The following is a 17,133-nucleotide window of genomic DNA, read 5'->3' as shown; positions in this document are numbered from 1 at the left end:
GCTTTTCTTTGTTTCTTTATTTTTTCTTTCTTTTTTGTTTCTTTGTTTCTTCTTTCTTTTTCTTTCCTTTTTGTTTGTTTATTTTTTCTTTTTCTTTGTTTCTTTCTTCTTTCTTTGTTTCTTCTTTCTTTGTTTCTTTCTCTTTATTTCCTTTCCTTCCTTCCTTCCTTCCTTTCTTTCCTTTCCTTTCCTTCCTTCCTTCTTTCCTTGCCTTTCCTTTCCTTCCTTCCTTTCTTCCTTCCTTCCTTTCCTTCCTTCCTTTCCTTCCTTTCTTGGGAACCATATGGGATGCCGGGATTCGAACCACCGACCTTCTGCACGCAAGCCAAATGCCTTACCTCCATGCTATCTCTCCGGCCTCGATATTGCATTTTTCTAAAGAAAAGACAAATTTTGCTTGAAAATTTAGAGCACAGTCTTCCAGGGTGGCATTAGATTTGGATCATTTCAATGGTCTTTCTGGATCTGCCACTCTTAACCTCAAATAACAAAGTTCCAGAGGGAGCTTTAAGTTTTTGGAACAGTAGTTGGCATATGGAGAAAAGCTTCAGCCTGGCAAAATTGTGGAGCTATGTTCTGTATCTTTAATAGCTTACAGTTTCTTCACTGACTGGCTCCACCCAATCTGAGCTTCCTGTTCCAGGGGTTTGAGAGGGTGCAAACATTTTACTCACGGTTAAAGCAGATGAATCAGATCAAACAACTTTTTTTGTGAGAAAACCCTGAGAATTCATCATCTCATTCAAGAAGGTGAGCCTGAATAAGAAAATGACCCAGAAAACTAGATCTGGGGAGGGGACAGTGGGATCTACAGAGCCTATGAGTGGGGTGAGTTTGGGTCTGAGAAGGAACAGGGTCCTATGCCTGAAACTCATAAAAGAGGTGAGTGGTAGTGTAAAAGAGCTCCAGAAGTCAGGTATTGATTAGAATGATATTCAGAGATTCAGGTTTTTTTATTTTTGGGGGGCACACCCGGTTGTGTTCAGGAGTTATTTCTGGCTCTGCATTCAGGAACCATATAGAATGCCAAGGAATCAAATCTGATCATCCACTTTCAAGGCAAAGGCCCTGCCCACTGTACTATTACTCTGATCCCTCACAGGTTCAGGTTTAACTAGACATAGGGAAGGGAGCAGACAAAGGAGCAGATGCCATGTTCATCTACTTCATATTCATCTAGACAAAAAGTTGGTGCTGTGATGGACACAGGCTGCTGTCTGGCAAACCATTCTTTGTCCTTGAAGGACATTAGTATCCCTTAAGCAGGTCTGTAAATCTGGAAAACAATTTAGAAAACACCAGGAAATTCCTGACTTTACTAAAAAGGAATCAGGATCACAGAGAGGTTTTATTTTTTTTTTTGTTTTGTTTTTGTTTTTTGGGGGCGGCCCACCCGGGGCGCTCAAGGGTTAGTTACTCCTGGCTATCTGCTCAGAAATAGCTTCCTGGCAGGCACGGGAACCATATGGAACGCCGGGATTCCAACCAACCACCTTAGGGATTCCAACCAACCACCTTAGGTGCTGGATCGGCTGCTTGCATGGCAAACGCTGCTGTGCTATCTTTCCGGCCCACAGAGAGTTTTTTGACTACATAAATGACCAGGTTTTCAATGACAAAGGAAGTCAGGATTCTGTGAGCCTGAGGTCTTTTCAATATTAAACAGAGAAGAGCTTTGTCCCTGAGAATATAGCATATGGGTTAGTGGTTTGAGGTGCTATGTTGAAGGATCAATTTTTCTAAAAAGATTTTCTAAAAGGGATTTGTAAATCCTGTCACTGAAGGTTTGAGGAGAGACTAAGAAGTAATAATATGCAAGTATCAGGATTAATGTGGAGGAGTGAAGGAAAAAGCAGTAACATGCAATTGTCTGGAGTAATGAAAACGCTGAATGAAGAGGCAGTAAGTGCAGTATTTAGGACCAGTGGGTGAAGTGATTCCTTCTATATCCAATAGGTATTAATGTAGTAAGTGGGCAAATTTCTTAGCATGTTTAATGTGCACAATTAACTAATTCTAAAGATAAGGAAAATAAAATTAGACCAGATACTTTTTGTGAGCTAATGAGGTAATGTATAATTCAGATAATGAGATAGTATTGATTATTAATATATAATTATATAACATATATTGCATATAGTAAATTAGACATTTATATTTTTATCTATTTTATTTTATATACTTAGAATATTTTATATTTTTGTAATATATACATAATATATTTATAATTTTATATTTTATTTATTTATAATATATTCACATATATAATCTAATGATAATCTAATAATATAATTGAATAATGAGATAATGTATGAAATATTTATTAGAACACTCAACAAATGTGTTAAATTAGTAGCTAAGTAGAGATATAATATTGTTGAGCAAGAACTGCTAAATCTTGCTCAAGGTTAAAGAGAATTACATGTGGAACTGCAATAAATGTTACTGTGAGTAGGCATCAAAATGCAACATCCCTTTAAAAAATATTACCCATTGAATTTAGATGTCACTGATTATCTCATTTAAAAAAACCTCTTATTTATTTATTTTTAATTAATATCTTTAAGCACCACAATTACAAACATGTTTATAGTTGGGCTTCAGTTATATAAAAGGAAACCCCCCTTCACCAGTATAGCATTCCCACCACCAATGCCCCCATTTCCCTCCTCCCCACCCCCTGCCTATATTGGAGACAGGCATTCTATTTCTATTATTCACTACCATTGTCATGATGGTTGTCAGTGTAGTTATTTCTCTAACTGAACTATGTGGTAAGCTTCATACCATGGGCCAGACTTTCCAGCCCTAATCTCTATTTTCTCTGTGTATTATTACAATAATGTTTTTTATTTATTTAAATTCCATAGATTAGTGATACTGTTCTGTGTCGTTCTCTCTCCTTCTGACTTATTTCACTCAGTATAATGGTTTCCATGTCCAATCATGTATAGAAAAATTTCATGACTTCATTTTTCCTGACAGCTGCATGGTATTCCATTGTGTATATGTTCCACAGTTTTTTTTAATCACTCATCTGTTGTCAGGCATTTGGGTTGTTTCCATTTGGGTTGTTTGGCAATTGTAAATAGTGCTACAATGAATATAGGTGCACAGGTGCACAGAAGGTATTTTTATATTCCTAGGGTATATCCCTAGGTGTAGTATGTCTGGATCATATAGAACTCAATTTCCAGTTTTTTGAGGAATCTTCATATATTGTTTTTCAGAACGACTGGACTAGATGGCATTCCCACTAACAGTGAATAAGAGTTTCTTTCTTTCCGCATCCCCACCAGTACTGATTACTCTTGTTCTTTCTGTTGTGTGCCAGTCTTTGAGGCATGAGATGGTACCTCATTGTTGTTTTGATTTGCATCTGCCTGATTAGTCATGTGGAACATTTTTTTTCATGTGCCTTTTGATCATTTGTATCTCTTCTTTAAGTAATTGTTCATGTCTTCTCTTCATTTTTGATGGGGTTACATATTTTTATTGTAAAGTTCTGTTAGTGTCTTGTATATTTTGGATATTAGCCCCTTATCTGATGGGTATTGGGTGAATAGTTTATCCCGTTCTGTGGGTGGCCTTTGTATCCTAGTCAATATTTCCTTTAAAGTGCAGAAGCTTTTCATTGTAATATAGTCCCATTAGTTTATCTCCATTTCCACTTCACTTGTTTGGACAGTTGTTCTTCCTTGATGATGCCCTTAGTCTCTATGTCATGAAGTGTTTTACTACATGTTGTTCTAGATACCTATGGTTTGGGGTCTAAAATCAAGGTCTTTAGTCCACTTGGATTTGACCTTTGTGCATGGTGCTAGATGGAGATTTGAGTTTGTTTTTTTGCATGTGGCTGACCAGTTGCCACAGCACCACTTTTTGAACAGGCTTTCTTACTCCATTTTTCATTTGTTGCTCCTTTATCAAAGATTAATTGATAGTATGTCTGGGAAACATCATCTAAATACTCAAGTCTATTCCACTGATCTGAGGGTCTGATTTTATTCCAATAACATGCTGCTTTAATGACTATTGCTTTGCAGTAGTATTTAAAGTTGGGAAAGTGATGCCTTCCATCTTCTTTTTCCTTAGGGTTGCTTTAGCTATTTGTGGATGTTTATTGCTCCAAATGAATTTCAGAAGTGTTTGATCCACTTCTTTGAAGAATGTCATGGGTATCCTTAGAGGAATTGCATTAAAACTGCCCAATGCTTTGGGGAGTATTGCCATTTTAATTATGTTAATCCTTCCAATCCATAGAAAGGACATATCTCTCCATTTACTTGTGTCCTCTATTATTTCTTGAAGCAGTTTTTATAGTTTTCTTTGTATAGTTCCTTCATTTCTTTAGTTAAGTTGAATCCAAGGTATTTGAATTTGTGTGGCACTAATGTAAATGGGATTGTTTTAAAAATGTTTATTTCTTTTCATCATTGGTGTATAAGAAGGCCAATGATTAATTCTGTAGCTTGCCACTTTGCTATAATATATTGTTTCTAGAACGTTTTTGTAGAATCTTTAGGGCTTTCTAAATATAGTAACATATCATCTACAAACAGTGGGAGCTTTACTTCTTCCTTTACTACCTGGATGCCCTTGATACCATTTTTTTTTTGCCTAATTGCTATGGCAAGTACTTTTAGTACTATGTTGAATAGGAGTTGTGAGAGGTGACAGCCAGGATTTTGTTGAGAATCTTTGCATCTGTGTTCATCAGGGATATTAGTCTGTAGTTTTCTTTTTTGCAGCATCCTTGTTTGGTTTTGGTATCAGAATGATATTAGTTCATAGAAACTATTTGGGAATGTTTCTGTTTCTTCAGTTTTCTCAAAGAGCCTGAAAAGAATTGGTAGTCATTCCTCTTGAAAGGTTTGAAAGAATACATTAGTTAATTCATCTGTGTCTGGGCTTTTGTTTTGGGGAAGACTTTTGATTACCATTTTTAATTTCCTCAGTAGTGATGAGTTGATTCAACCATGGATGATTATAAGAGTCCAAGAAATTATCTATTTCATCCAGGTTCTCAGGTTTTGTGGCATAGAGTTTCTTAAAGTAGTCTCTAATTACCCTTTGAATCTCTGTTCTATTTGTATTGTGTATTGGTCTACCACATTTCATTTCTAATCCGGTTTTTTTTTTTTTTTTTTTTTTTTGGTTTTTGGGCCACACCCGGTGGTGCTCAGGGGTTACTCCTGGTTGTCTGCTCAGAAATAGCTCCTGGCAGGCAAGGGGGACCATATGGGACACCGGGATTCAAACCAACCACCTTTGGTCCTGGATCGGCTGCTTACAAGGCAAACACCACTGTGCTATCTCTCCGGGCCCTAATCCGGTTTATTAAGTTTCTCGCTCTCCCTTCCTTTGTGATCTTTGCTAGTGGCTTATCAATCTTGTTTATTTTTTCATTCAAAGAACCAACTTTTGCTTTCATTAATCTTTTGGATTTTTTTTTTTTGATTTCCACTTTATTGATTTCTTCTCTAAGCTTTGTTATTTCCTTTTGTCTTCTTATTTTTTGGTTCACTTTGTTGGTCATTTTCTAATTTTATAAGCTGCATTATTAAGTTATTTATGTAGGACCCTTCTTCCTTCTGAATGTGTGCTTGCAAAGCTATAAATTTTTCTCTTAGTACCGCTTTTGCTGTGTTCCACAAATTCTCATAATTTATGTCTTCATTTGCATTTATTTCCAGGAATCTTTTGATTTTCTCTTTGATTTAATCTCTGACCCACTGATTGTTCAGTAGTGAGTTGTTTAATTTCCAGGTGTTAAAGTTTTTCTTCTTTGTAGTTCACTTGTAATTTTAGTACCTTGATATTTGAGAAGTTAATCTGTAAAATTTCTATCCTCTTGATTTTATGGAGGTATGTTTTATGGGCCTGCATGTGGTCTATCCTGGAGAAAGACCTATGTGCATTGGAGAAGAATGTGTATCCAGTTTTCTGGGTATGGAGTGCTCTCTATAGATATTAGGCCGATTTCTTCTATTTATTCTTTCAGAGCTAGTATATTTTTGTTAGGTTTGATCCCGGTTTACTTATCACGGGGTGACAGGGGGGTGTTGAGGTCTTCCACTATTATTGTGTTGCTATTAAAGTCTTTCAGATTTGTCAAAAATTGTATTAAATATTTTGCTGGTCCCTATTGGGTGCATATATGTTGATGAGTGATATTTCTTTTTTAATATATTTATTTAAATACTGTGATTACAAACATGATTGTAATTGGCTTTCAGTTATAATAAGAACACCTTCATTCACCAGTGTAATATTCCAACTACCAGTGCCACCTATCTCCCTTCAGCCCTAGGACTGAGATTTCTTCCTGTTTTACATATCCCTTGATTATTATAAAATGTCCATCTTTGTCCCTTAAAACTTCTCTAAGTCTAAAGTTTGCTTTATTTGATGTTAATAATTCCAATTCCTGTTTTTTTAAGGGAGTTGTTTGCTTGGATGATTTTCCTCCAACCTTTGATTTTGAGTCTTTGTTTGTCCTGACTATTCAGGTGTGTTTCTTGTAGGGAGCATGATGTTGGATTTAGCTTTTTTGATCCATTTTGTCACTCTGTGTCTCTTAACTGGTACATTTAATCCATTGACATTGAGAGAGGTAATTGTCACAGGATTTAGTGTCATCTCTGTGTAGAAGTTTGGTGTGTCTTTTGGTCTGTTTTGTCTTAAAGTAAACCTTTCAGTTTTTCTCTTAAGGCTGTTTTGAGCCTGTGCAGTTTCTGAGCTGTTGTTTATTCTAAAGCTATGTATACTTTCTTCAAACCTAAATGTGAGTCTGGCTGTGTGCAGTATTCTAGGCAAAGCATTCATTTCATTGAGTTTTGTCACTAGATCCAACCACTGCCTTCTGGCCTTGAAGGTTTCTTGTGACAAGTCTGCTGTAAGTGTTAAGGATGCTCCTTTGAATGTAATATCCCTTCTTGATCTTGCTGTTTTCAGTATTCTATTCCTTTCTGTGGGATTCGTCATTGTGACTAGGAAGTATCTTGAGGTGCTTTACTTTGGTTCTCTTTTAGCAAGTACTCCTCTGGCATGCAGGATTTGAAAGCATGCACTCTTTTAATTATCTTTATATAAACACCGTGATTACAGATATGATTGTACTTGTATGATTTCAGTCATGGAAAGAGCACCCCCCTTCACCAGTGCAACATTCCCACCACCTATGTCCCAAATCACCCTCCTCTTTAGTTCTGGGAGTTTCTCTGCAATGATATCCTTGACTGTTGTTTCTTTTTGGGAATTTTCTTCCTGAGGTACTGAGACTCCAGTGATGCTTACGTTGTTTCTGTTGAGTTTATCAAGATTTCCATTTTCATCTCTTCACATTTTATGAGGATTTTCTCCCATTGTCTGATCATTTGCTTTAAGGCTCTTTTCCATTCTCTTTTGTTGTATAAAGTTGTTATACATCTCATCTTCCAGTTCACTGATTTGGTCCTCAGCTAATATTACTCTGTTTGAGAGGCTTTTCAGTGAGGTTTTCATTTCACCTACTGTGTTTTTCAGTCCTGTTATTTCAGTTTGAAGTTCTGTTATTTCTAGTTTTATATCCTCTTGATTCATATTTGTGGACCATTCAGCTTGACCTATGCTTTCTTTGATTTCTATGAACATCCTCCATATTTCTTCTCTAAGCTTCTTATCTGAGAGGTTAAATAGTTTGTGGGCACTTTTCGGGTTATCGGAGCTGCCATCTTCATTCTCTATGCATGTTGGCCTGTGTTGTTTCCCTATTGTTACACCTGTAGTGTGATTATTTTCTATGTGTTGTGCTAGGGTTCATTAACTAGGAGATTTGTGCAGCAGCAGAGCAAAGTGGAGCAGCCTGTCCTTTTGGCCCCACACTCCTTGGGGTTGCCAGCTCACCTCTGATCATGTAGCTTTCTTAGCAGCTTCTGGGCAGGTTTGGTCTCAAAAGCCACATCCTAAGGTCAGGCTGCAGTCTCTTGCAGTGGTATTTAAAGGCAATCCTAAAAAAATTTTTAAAGAAGTTTTTAAAAGAAAACAAATACAATAAAGTCCATAATGATAGTTCTCTGAAATCTCTTTAGTTTAACTTACTCTAATTTTTTACCCTTCTTGTTTCTTTCTTTGAAATTTCTTACTAAATAATTGAGGATTCTTTAGTTTTACAAAAATGGGCAGGGAACTTTTGTTCATTCCAACCTCAATATATCATCATGCTCTTAGGGTACCCTAGCTTTGTGCAGATACATATTTATATTTAGGGAGATATATATACACATTTAGGAATATTTTATTATTGAGGGAGATCTTAAAATTGAAGTATTTTCTATTGGTGAAACTTCATAGATGCAGTTATAAACTGCTATAAGGGGCACAAAATATTTGTTTCTCTCAAGTTAGTGCATTGTCTCATTAAATCGCAAATTATGATATTCAAACTCTCTACTTTTCCTTCTTTATTTCTTAAATAGTACTCTAAAGATGCTTATTCCCAAGATGTTTCCTTGTACACACATTACAATCATATAAGACAAGAAAAACAATGATTCCTTGCCAATGTTTAAAATGGCCATGTATTGCCTAACAGATTTCAAAGAGTAATTAACTCCTTTGAAGATGGTGCTATTCTTAGGAATTTTGATATCTTTTCATTCATTAGAATTACATATACTCAAATTGTCCTAAGTCAGATACTCTTCAAATCTCATTGAGTCATTTTGTTAAGGTACTAATACTTTTGTTTTTAATATATCCTTACTTTCTGGTATCATGGGGTGGTTTAACTCACGTTTCCTAACCCTGGCCTGAATCAGTACTTTTTTTTTCCTAAGAGCCCTTATATTTTCTTGAGAGATGGTACTTGAAGACCATTAAGGATACATGTTATTATAGACCTATAGTTTTTATACCTTTCAAAAGATTTTAAGCATACACAATAGAATATCTGAAGCTATTTAACAATGTTTGAAGCTTTATTTTTTGAAGCTTTATTTAAAAAAATTTTAAAACTAGTATCACTAGTATACAATCACTGTATCTGAGATACAGTTATTGATAATTGAATTTCAGTCATATAATGTCCAAAACCCACCCCTTCACCAGTGTACTAATATCCCATTTCCTTTCCACTCCTCCAACAATGTCCCTGATGTCCGTCCTGCTCTCCCCCTAGCTCATTCCGTTTCTGAAAAAAAGTATAAAAATTCTTAACTTACACATTGATAAAATTTTTATGGAACTTTATATTAATCCTATATATCAGTTTTATCAGGATTTATATGTATTAAATTGGTTCAGTTTAATTTTGTTTATCTAGATGATTTTAGTCTTAATTAATGAAATGTTTTGTATTATAAAATTTTTTTAATATTGAACAACCTGACCGTTTCTGAAATAAATCACACTGAATAGTGGAACATGAATTTTCAGTCTAATAATTCAAAAATATTTTTATGGTGGGACTTCCCGTGAGGTACTCTTGTGGCTTGGGTACTTCACTGGTGATTATTGGCTAATTGGGTTGATAGTTTAATGCAAGGGCTGAAGGATATGATGTTGCATGGACTCTTCAGTACAATGGATTATCCTGACCAGCCTGGGAGTAATCAGGGTTTTAGGGCTGCACCTGGCAGTGCTTGTAGTGGCAGAAATTAAACAACCAGACTATCTCCTGTTTCTAACTAAGAATATTTTTGTATCACGATTTAAGATGAAACACTTCTTGTCTCCTACGATGGTGAAAATGTATCTAACTTTTGGAATCAACACTTCACATATTTATAGAAAAAAATGGAGCAACTTAATTACCTTTTATTTGCTCAATAATGTGGCAATGAAATCCTCAGTTCTTTAGTGGGCCAACTAAGTTTCCTGTGCAAACATTTGGATCAAAAAACTTTTGGGGGGAAATCTTGTTACTACTTTTTATTTCTATTTTTCTTTTTGGGAGTGGCACACTCAACTGTGTTTAGGGCTTTCCCCTGGTTCTGTACTCAGAATTCATGGCTATGTGATGCCAGAAATAAAACTTTGGTTGGGTGCATGCAAGATAAGTATCTCACCTGCTGTACTTTATGACTATATATAATATCTTTTATATATATTTTATTATTATTTACATATCTGTACTTTATTATCATTACTATTATTATTATTATTATTATTATTATTTTGGTTTTTGGGCCACAGCCGTTTGATGCTCAGGGGTTACTCCTGGCTAAGTGCTCAGAAATTGCCCCTTGCTTGGGGGGACCATATGGGACGCCGGGGGATTGAACCACAGTCCTTCCTTGACTAGCACTTGCAAGGCAGACACCTTACCTCAAGCGCCACCTCACTGGCCCCTGTACTTTATTATTTTTATAGTTATTAAACTATGTCATTCTTCTGTCTTTACTGGGATCAAACAATAAATATTGGAAACAATTACAAGAAAGATTTCAGAAAATAAAACAAAGAAGAGAAGAGGGTGTGAGAGAGTGAGAATGGCATATATCAAAAATAGTAGGAGCAATCTGTGCTAGTGAGGATGTGGTGCAAAAGGTACTCACGTCCACTGCTGTAGGAATGTTGTCTTATTCAACCCTATATGGAAAACTGTATAGAGAGTCCTAAGTAAATTTAGAATTGAGCGGCCAATGCCCTCAAATTTCATTTATGGTTATCTACTCCCAGGACTTAAGAATATTCATTCAAATGAACATTCACACACATACACCATTATTTATTGATGCATTTAGCATATAGCTAAGATATGAAATCAACCTAGGTTCAAAACCACAAATGAATGGATTATGAAGATGTGACATATATGTGTATATGTATACACACACAATGAAACCCTCTGTAGCTACAAGGAACGATGAAAGAATGCAATTTGCTGCAACTGGTAGGAATTGGAAGATATCATATTGAGTGACATAATCTAGAAGAAGAAAGATAAACATAGGATGATCTTACTTATCTGTGGTATATAATATAATTGAATGAGGAAATGTGATGTTATAAAGGGGGAATGCCTAGATCACTTTGACCCCAGATTTTAGGGAGGACAGAAATCAGTGGGAAAGAAATCAAGATTAAAAAAGGAAGTAATGGGGAACAGGAATTGTGGTTTCACTTAGATTGATGATATGGGAGAGTGGCATAGCTATAAATCCAAAGCAACAACACCAATAACATGAGATCTAAGTTGCAACCTTTGCAAACTTTGAGATATACCTGTCAAGGTGGTAAGTGGGAGGGAGTGAAGAGGTGGAGATCCGAGTATTGATGATATATGGGAATGGTGGTGATGTGAGTTAACATTGGTGCTTGCTTCAATACAGTAGATTGGTTTTGAAATATTATATGACTAAAACACAACTATCAATAAGTTTGTAAATCATGGTTCTTTAATTAAAAATTAAAATAAATATTAAAAAGTTTTTCTTTTTAAAAGAAAATAGGTGTGAGAGTAGCTTCCATTTCTATGAGTTGATATTTTTTTCTTTCTTCCTTCCTTCCTTCAGGTCAAGTGAAGTTTAGGTGCCAGAACTTGTAGAATCTGTTATGGGAACATGGATGACTGTCAGGACAGTGCTGTAAGGCTTGTTCTTGTAGGAAAAACAGGATGTGGGAAAAGTGCCACAGCCAACACCATTCTAGGAGAAAAAACATTTATTTCAAAACTGACTGCTGTCTCTGTTACTCAGAAATGCCAGAAAGCATTCAGGGAATGGAAGGGGAAGAACATTCTTGTTGTGGACACTCCAGGACTCTTTGACACCAAGGAAAAGTTGGACACCACCTGCACAGAAATCAGCAGGTGTGTTCTCTTCTCTGCCCCAGGGCCTCATGCCATCATCCTGGTGTTGCAGCTGAACCGCTACACAGAGGAAGAGCAGAAAACTTTTGCAATGATAAAGGCTTTGTTTGGGGAGTCAGTCACCAAGCACATGATTGTCCTGTTCACCCGTAAAGAAGACTTAGAGGACAAAACCCTAAGTGACTTTCTGGAAGAAGCTGATGTGAGTCTGAAAAACATGATTAAAGAGTGCGGAAATCGCTACTGTGCCTTCAGCAACAGAGCAGACGGGGCTGAGAAGGAAGCTCAAGTGCAGGAGCTGATGCAGCTGATAGAGAGGATGATGCACAACAATGCCCACTTTTCTGATGACATATACAAGGACATAGAACAAAGACTAAAGCAAAAGGTTGATACCTTGGTCAAAATTTTTACTAGTCAATTGGAAAAGGAAATTAAGCTGGTAGAAGAAGAATATGTCAACAAGCCACACAAAGAAAAGGAAGAAAGAATAAAATTGCTTAAAGAGAAATATGCTACTAGAATAAAAAATATAAGGGAAGAAGCTGAGAAGAAAATCTTTGCAGACGTTTTTAATATGATTAGTAGTCTTTTTTCAAAAATAATGTCTTTATTTGGGAAATAATGCAATCTTCAGTATATTATCATTTTTCTCCTAGAATTGTAGTGGATTTTCTTTAATTGATGCCTTATTCATTGACTCTACATTAAATTAATATCTATAACAGATTTCTGAGAATAAAGCAAGAAAAATGAAGAAGCTATATGCATTGATACTATATGCCTGAGGATACAGTGTATATGTATATGTATATATGAATAAATAATATTTGAATATACATATTCATATATAAAATGTATATGAATAAGTATATAAATATATATGAATAACTATGTAATACAAATAAATAGTATATATTATAAACTATATAATAGTATATATGTATAAATATATATTTCATATACATATTTCATTCACAATATCAATAAATCTGAAAATTTTAATTTACTCTCAACAAGGCTCTCTTTGCCTTCAACATAAGGTCCTCACTTTGACTGGGATAATATAGCATTTTACTAACATGTTATTGCAGATTTTAAAATTCCAATTCCTTAACTGTGGACATAATCATTCACCAATAAATACATATACATGATCTTTGATACATGCTAACTCATCAGTCACTGCAGATCTTCCATTGCTCAACAAACTAAGAAAGGGGCAACTAAATATTTATTTTTCAGACTTGTATAATATATACAGAATGTATTTACATTCATTTCAATATTATTATATGAGGATAGGATGACTCACATGTTGTTGCCCTCCAATTCACTGAAACGGAATAAGAGCTACTGAGACAATATAAGAGAGATTATCAGGAAGCTTTCCTTTTACACAGTGGCTTGAGGCCTCAAATCCTTGGAAGATGACTCAAAAATTATGATCACATTTATACCTCAAAACGATGTTTATGTGTCAAATAAGAGTATTCAAGATTAACTTCTACCTATAGTAGCACAAAATATTGCTCCACATCCTAATGAGATGCAAGGGTACTAAGATATGGTTACAGTTATAGGATCAAAAGAGAGATAATTTCTCTTACATTGTTTAGGGTCAGGGTATACTGTCCTGGAACTTATCAGGGAATCCATCCACATGGTCTTGACAAGATTCAGGGAATAGCAATGAGTTTCTGAATCACCACACAGTTACAAAGCTATTACAGATAGGCCTGAAATCTCAGTGACAAACTTAAAAAAACTTTTAAATTTAAGAGCTATGATTTAAAAATGTACTGATAGTTGAAATTTAGGTCAACAACAATTCCATCACCAATGTCAACTCCCTCTGCCAGTATCCCCATGCTCTGTAATCCCCCACCTTCCATCCCTTCTCCCTGAAATCCCCACCTGCCACCATGACAGGTACATTACAAAGTTCACTGGTTTGGAGCTTAGAGCTCATATTTGCAGTGTTGTTAAGACTGTGCATTGGATATAGCTATACTACTCTCCCACATTAGCAATATAACAGAAGTTCTGACTCCTTCTCTCTATTACTTCCCTTTTTCATCTTCCTCCACTGCCCCCGCCATGAATTTCTTTTCTATTCTGTCCTTCTCTCTAAGCAATGTGGTTAAGTGTGATCCAGACCTTACCCTTTTACTTCATTACATTTCCTCAAGGGAAAAACTTTAAAAAAAAATTAAGAGATAGAAAAAGAGTGGAGCCTGATCCCCACCAGTCACACACACTTCAAAGGGGGTGCCATCTTGACCCACCACTGGTGCCCAGACCCAGAAATCCCTGTCCCAAAGAGCTTTCAGAATGTACATCAAGGAAAGTGAGATGCCCCACCCATGAAGGGTGGAGTCAGAGGAGCCTGGCTTTTCTGATCCGTGGCCGGGCACATCTCCTAGTCAACAACCCCAGCACAACAATTAGAAAACACCACACTGGAAATTTGACAATGGGAAACAATGCAGGCCTCCACCATGCACAGAGATATAGATGCAAAGATCCTCCACAAAATCCTGACAAATGAAATCCAACGCCTCATCAAGAAGGTCACACACCACAACCACGTAGGTTTCATTCCAAAGATGCAAGGAAAATATAACATACACAAGTCAATCAACATAATACACCATAGGCAGAGACAGTCTACCTCTGCTCTTATGCTTTCAGTAGAATCTTATCTGCCATGTGCCCGTAGGAGCTCTTCTGAGTGGGGGTGGTTATGGTCCCTTTCTATTTTTTCTTTCTTTTTTTTCCTCTTCTCTTCGATTTTATTTTTTATTTCCATTTTGTCAATAACTGCTTTCACTTATCTGGAAACAAAGTGTATTATGATTAACTATGTAAACTATGTGTTGCATATTTTTAAATAAATAAAATGTAAATAAATAAAATTAAAAAAATGAGTGTGTGGAAGGGTAGGGTTGCTGGTAGAAGTGTTTTTTTTTTAAGTTTTGCTGAAAACACATAAAATTTGGAGGGCCACACCTGGCAGTGGTAAGGGGTTACTTCTGGCACTATGATCAGAAATTACTCCTGAAGGTGCTCAGGGGATCATATGGGATGCCAGGGATTGAACATGGGTTGGTCACATACAAGACCAACACCCTATATGCTATACTATCACTTCAGTTCCCTTAAGACAGAACAATTTTCTGGGAGGGGTCTTGGGAACCAGATATTAGGTGTGACCTTACCTGCAAGACCCCGCCCATTCCTGGGAGGGGTCTTGGAAAAGTTAGAAAAGCCTTGGACCAAGGGGATTCGGCCCCCTTTTCTGCTCTGCTGGGCGCTCTGGCTTTTGTGTCTCTGCATTCTGGTCTTTGACCAGCATGGAGCCCAAAGGGAAGATGGCTGAAAGAAGTTTAAGATGCAGGGCCAAGAATAACTAGTGCTTGAAAAGTTATGATAGAAACCACACATGTGGTGGATAGGGCATGAATAAAGCTAATGCTGCCTGATGCCTGCCTGTGAGTGAGTGATTTCGCCTTTCACCTGGGCCTGGGAACCGCCGGCTGGATGGGGTTGCAGAGCCACGTGGCCTGGGATGGCAGAGAGAAATCCATTGCCATCCATCGCCATCCAGCCCCATCGTTAATTATTTAATGCAACAACTAACCCATTGGGGGTGCTCTGGAAATCTCTTTTATTTATTTATTTTTTTATTTTGATCAAATTTGATTACAAAACTTTCACAGTAATATTTTAGGTACATAGTGATATTGAATTAGGGGTGTTCCCTCCACCAATATTGTCTTCCCTCCATCCCTGTTCCCAGCATACATCCCATATCCCCCTCTTTTACCCCCCAGGCTGCTAGTATAGGTGGTCCACTCTGTGTCTAGTATGTTGTAAATTGGGTATCAATTCTGTTGTCGTTGGCTTTGGATTTGGTGCTTAAATTTGATTCTTTTTTATTTCTACTTAATGTTCATATGACTGTTTGGTCTTGTTACCCTCCATTATTTCCCTTTCCATTAGTGGGGTGAAACAAGATGGTTCAAGTTGTGTGGTTCTGTTTGAAGGAAAGAGAAAAATAAAATAAAATAAAATGGGGCAAAATCAAATAAGCATAAAAATGAGAGGAGTCCTTCTACAGGCTATGTCAGTCAGTTTAAGAGCAGGGAGGGAGAAAAGAAACATAACAACAATACCAAAAAATGAATAGATAAATAAAATAAAAGATAAAAAAAACTTCAAAAAGCACCAGAGCAATATAGACAGCAGCCATGCAATAACCACTATTCCTGAAATAAAAACAAAGCACAAAAGAAAAAAAAAACAGCAACAAACAACAACAATTACACAACTAAAATTTTTTTTTATTTGTGCTTCTCTCTTTTTTTTCTTGCATAGGCACAGTAAATATTGAGGAGATTAGAAAGGGAATTCCCTTGGCCTAAAAGATACAGGGTTTCTCTGCCCTTTAAGTATACTGTCATTGGGAATAACTACAGGCTCCATACATGCTTTTTTTACTCTCCCGTAGGTCCTTCTGTGGTGTCTGGAAACTTTCTGCTCTGTTGTGGGTGATAAAATCATGCCTCTGTAGCTAGAGATCTTGATATTTGCACAGGTCAAAGAATGGAGCCTAGGATGAAATTTTTCTTTACGGTTCTCAGAGTTGTGATCACTGTTGTTTTAATCAGTCTTCTGTAATTGGTGGTCTTGGTTTTTGCCCCGATCCTAGGATGAAGCCTAGGATAGTCTTCCCAATGATATGTTTCCCAATTATATGCTCGGTTGCAGTTGTTTCAGTTAGACCTCTGGAATTTGAGATGTTGGTTGTTGTACATATCATAGGCCAGGGCCTAGACTAGGGTCCTTTTTATTGGTCCCAGGATGAGTTCTGTCCAGTCATGGTTATCAGTCAGTCTTCTGTAGATAGCGACCTTGGCTTTTGTACAAATGAAGGGATGACATGTTTTCTGATTTCATCTTATCGTTAGGAGGTGAAGGTAAGATTACCTGTCTTAGACCAAGTTGTTGCAATTTCCTTGCTGTCAGGATGTCATCAAAACTGGCATATGTTGGTGTCAGAGTACTGTTAGGAATGTCCTAGAGGGAGATTGGTTCCTGGAGCTAAGACACAATAATTTTTTAAATTGATCTCAACAGGTTTTGAATATAATTTAGCCTTAAGGAAATATATTAAAGAAATTCTTAACTCTTCAGTGATTGCTAAAAACATCTATAGAGATTCAGAGTTGGGCTTTATCCAAAATGTTAAGTGGAGACTGGAGATAGTACAGGGAGTAAGACCCTTGCCTTGCACAAAGCTTTTTTCCCTGTTTAATCCCTGACACAGAATATAG

General features: G+C 36.5%; 1 protein-coding gene across 1 annotated transcript; it reads left to right on the top strand.

The window, feature by feature from the left end:
- The first annotated feature begins 722 nt into the window (after positions 1 to 722).
- Positions 723 to 12,419, top strand: GIMAP7 (GTPase, IMAP family member 7). Its single transcript, XM_049776130.1, has 2 exons — positions 723 to 750; positions 11,499 to 12,419. Exon 2 carries the CDS (start codon positions 11,547 to 11,549, stop codon positions 12,417 to 12,419), a length of 873 nt encoding a protein of 290 aa, XP_049632087.1. The 5' UTR covers positions 723 to 750; positions 11,499 to 11,546.
- Positions 12,420 to 17,133: the final 4,714 nt, after the last annotated feature.

The sequence above is a fragment of the Suncus etruscus genome, chromosome 1 (genome assembly GCF_024139225.1).
Source record: "Suncus etruscus isolate mSunEtr1 chromosome 1, mSunEtr1.pri.cur, whole genome shotgun sequence".
NCBI lineage: Eukaryota > Metazoa > Chordata > Mammalia > Eulipotyphla > Soricidae > Suncus > Suncus etruscus.
The sequence above is the reverse complement of the archived record's forward strand: the minus strand, read 5'-3'. Positions and strand labels throughout refer to the sequence as shown.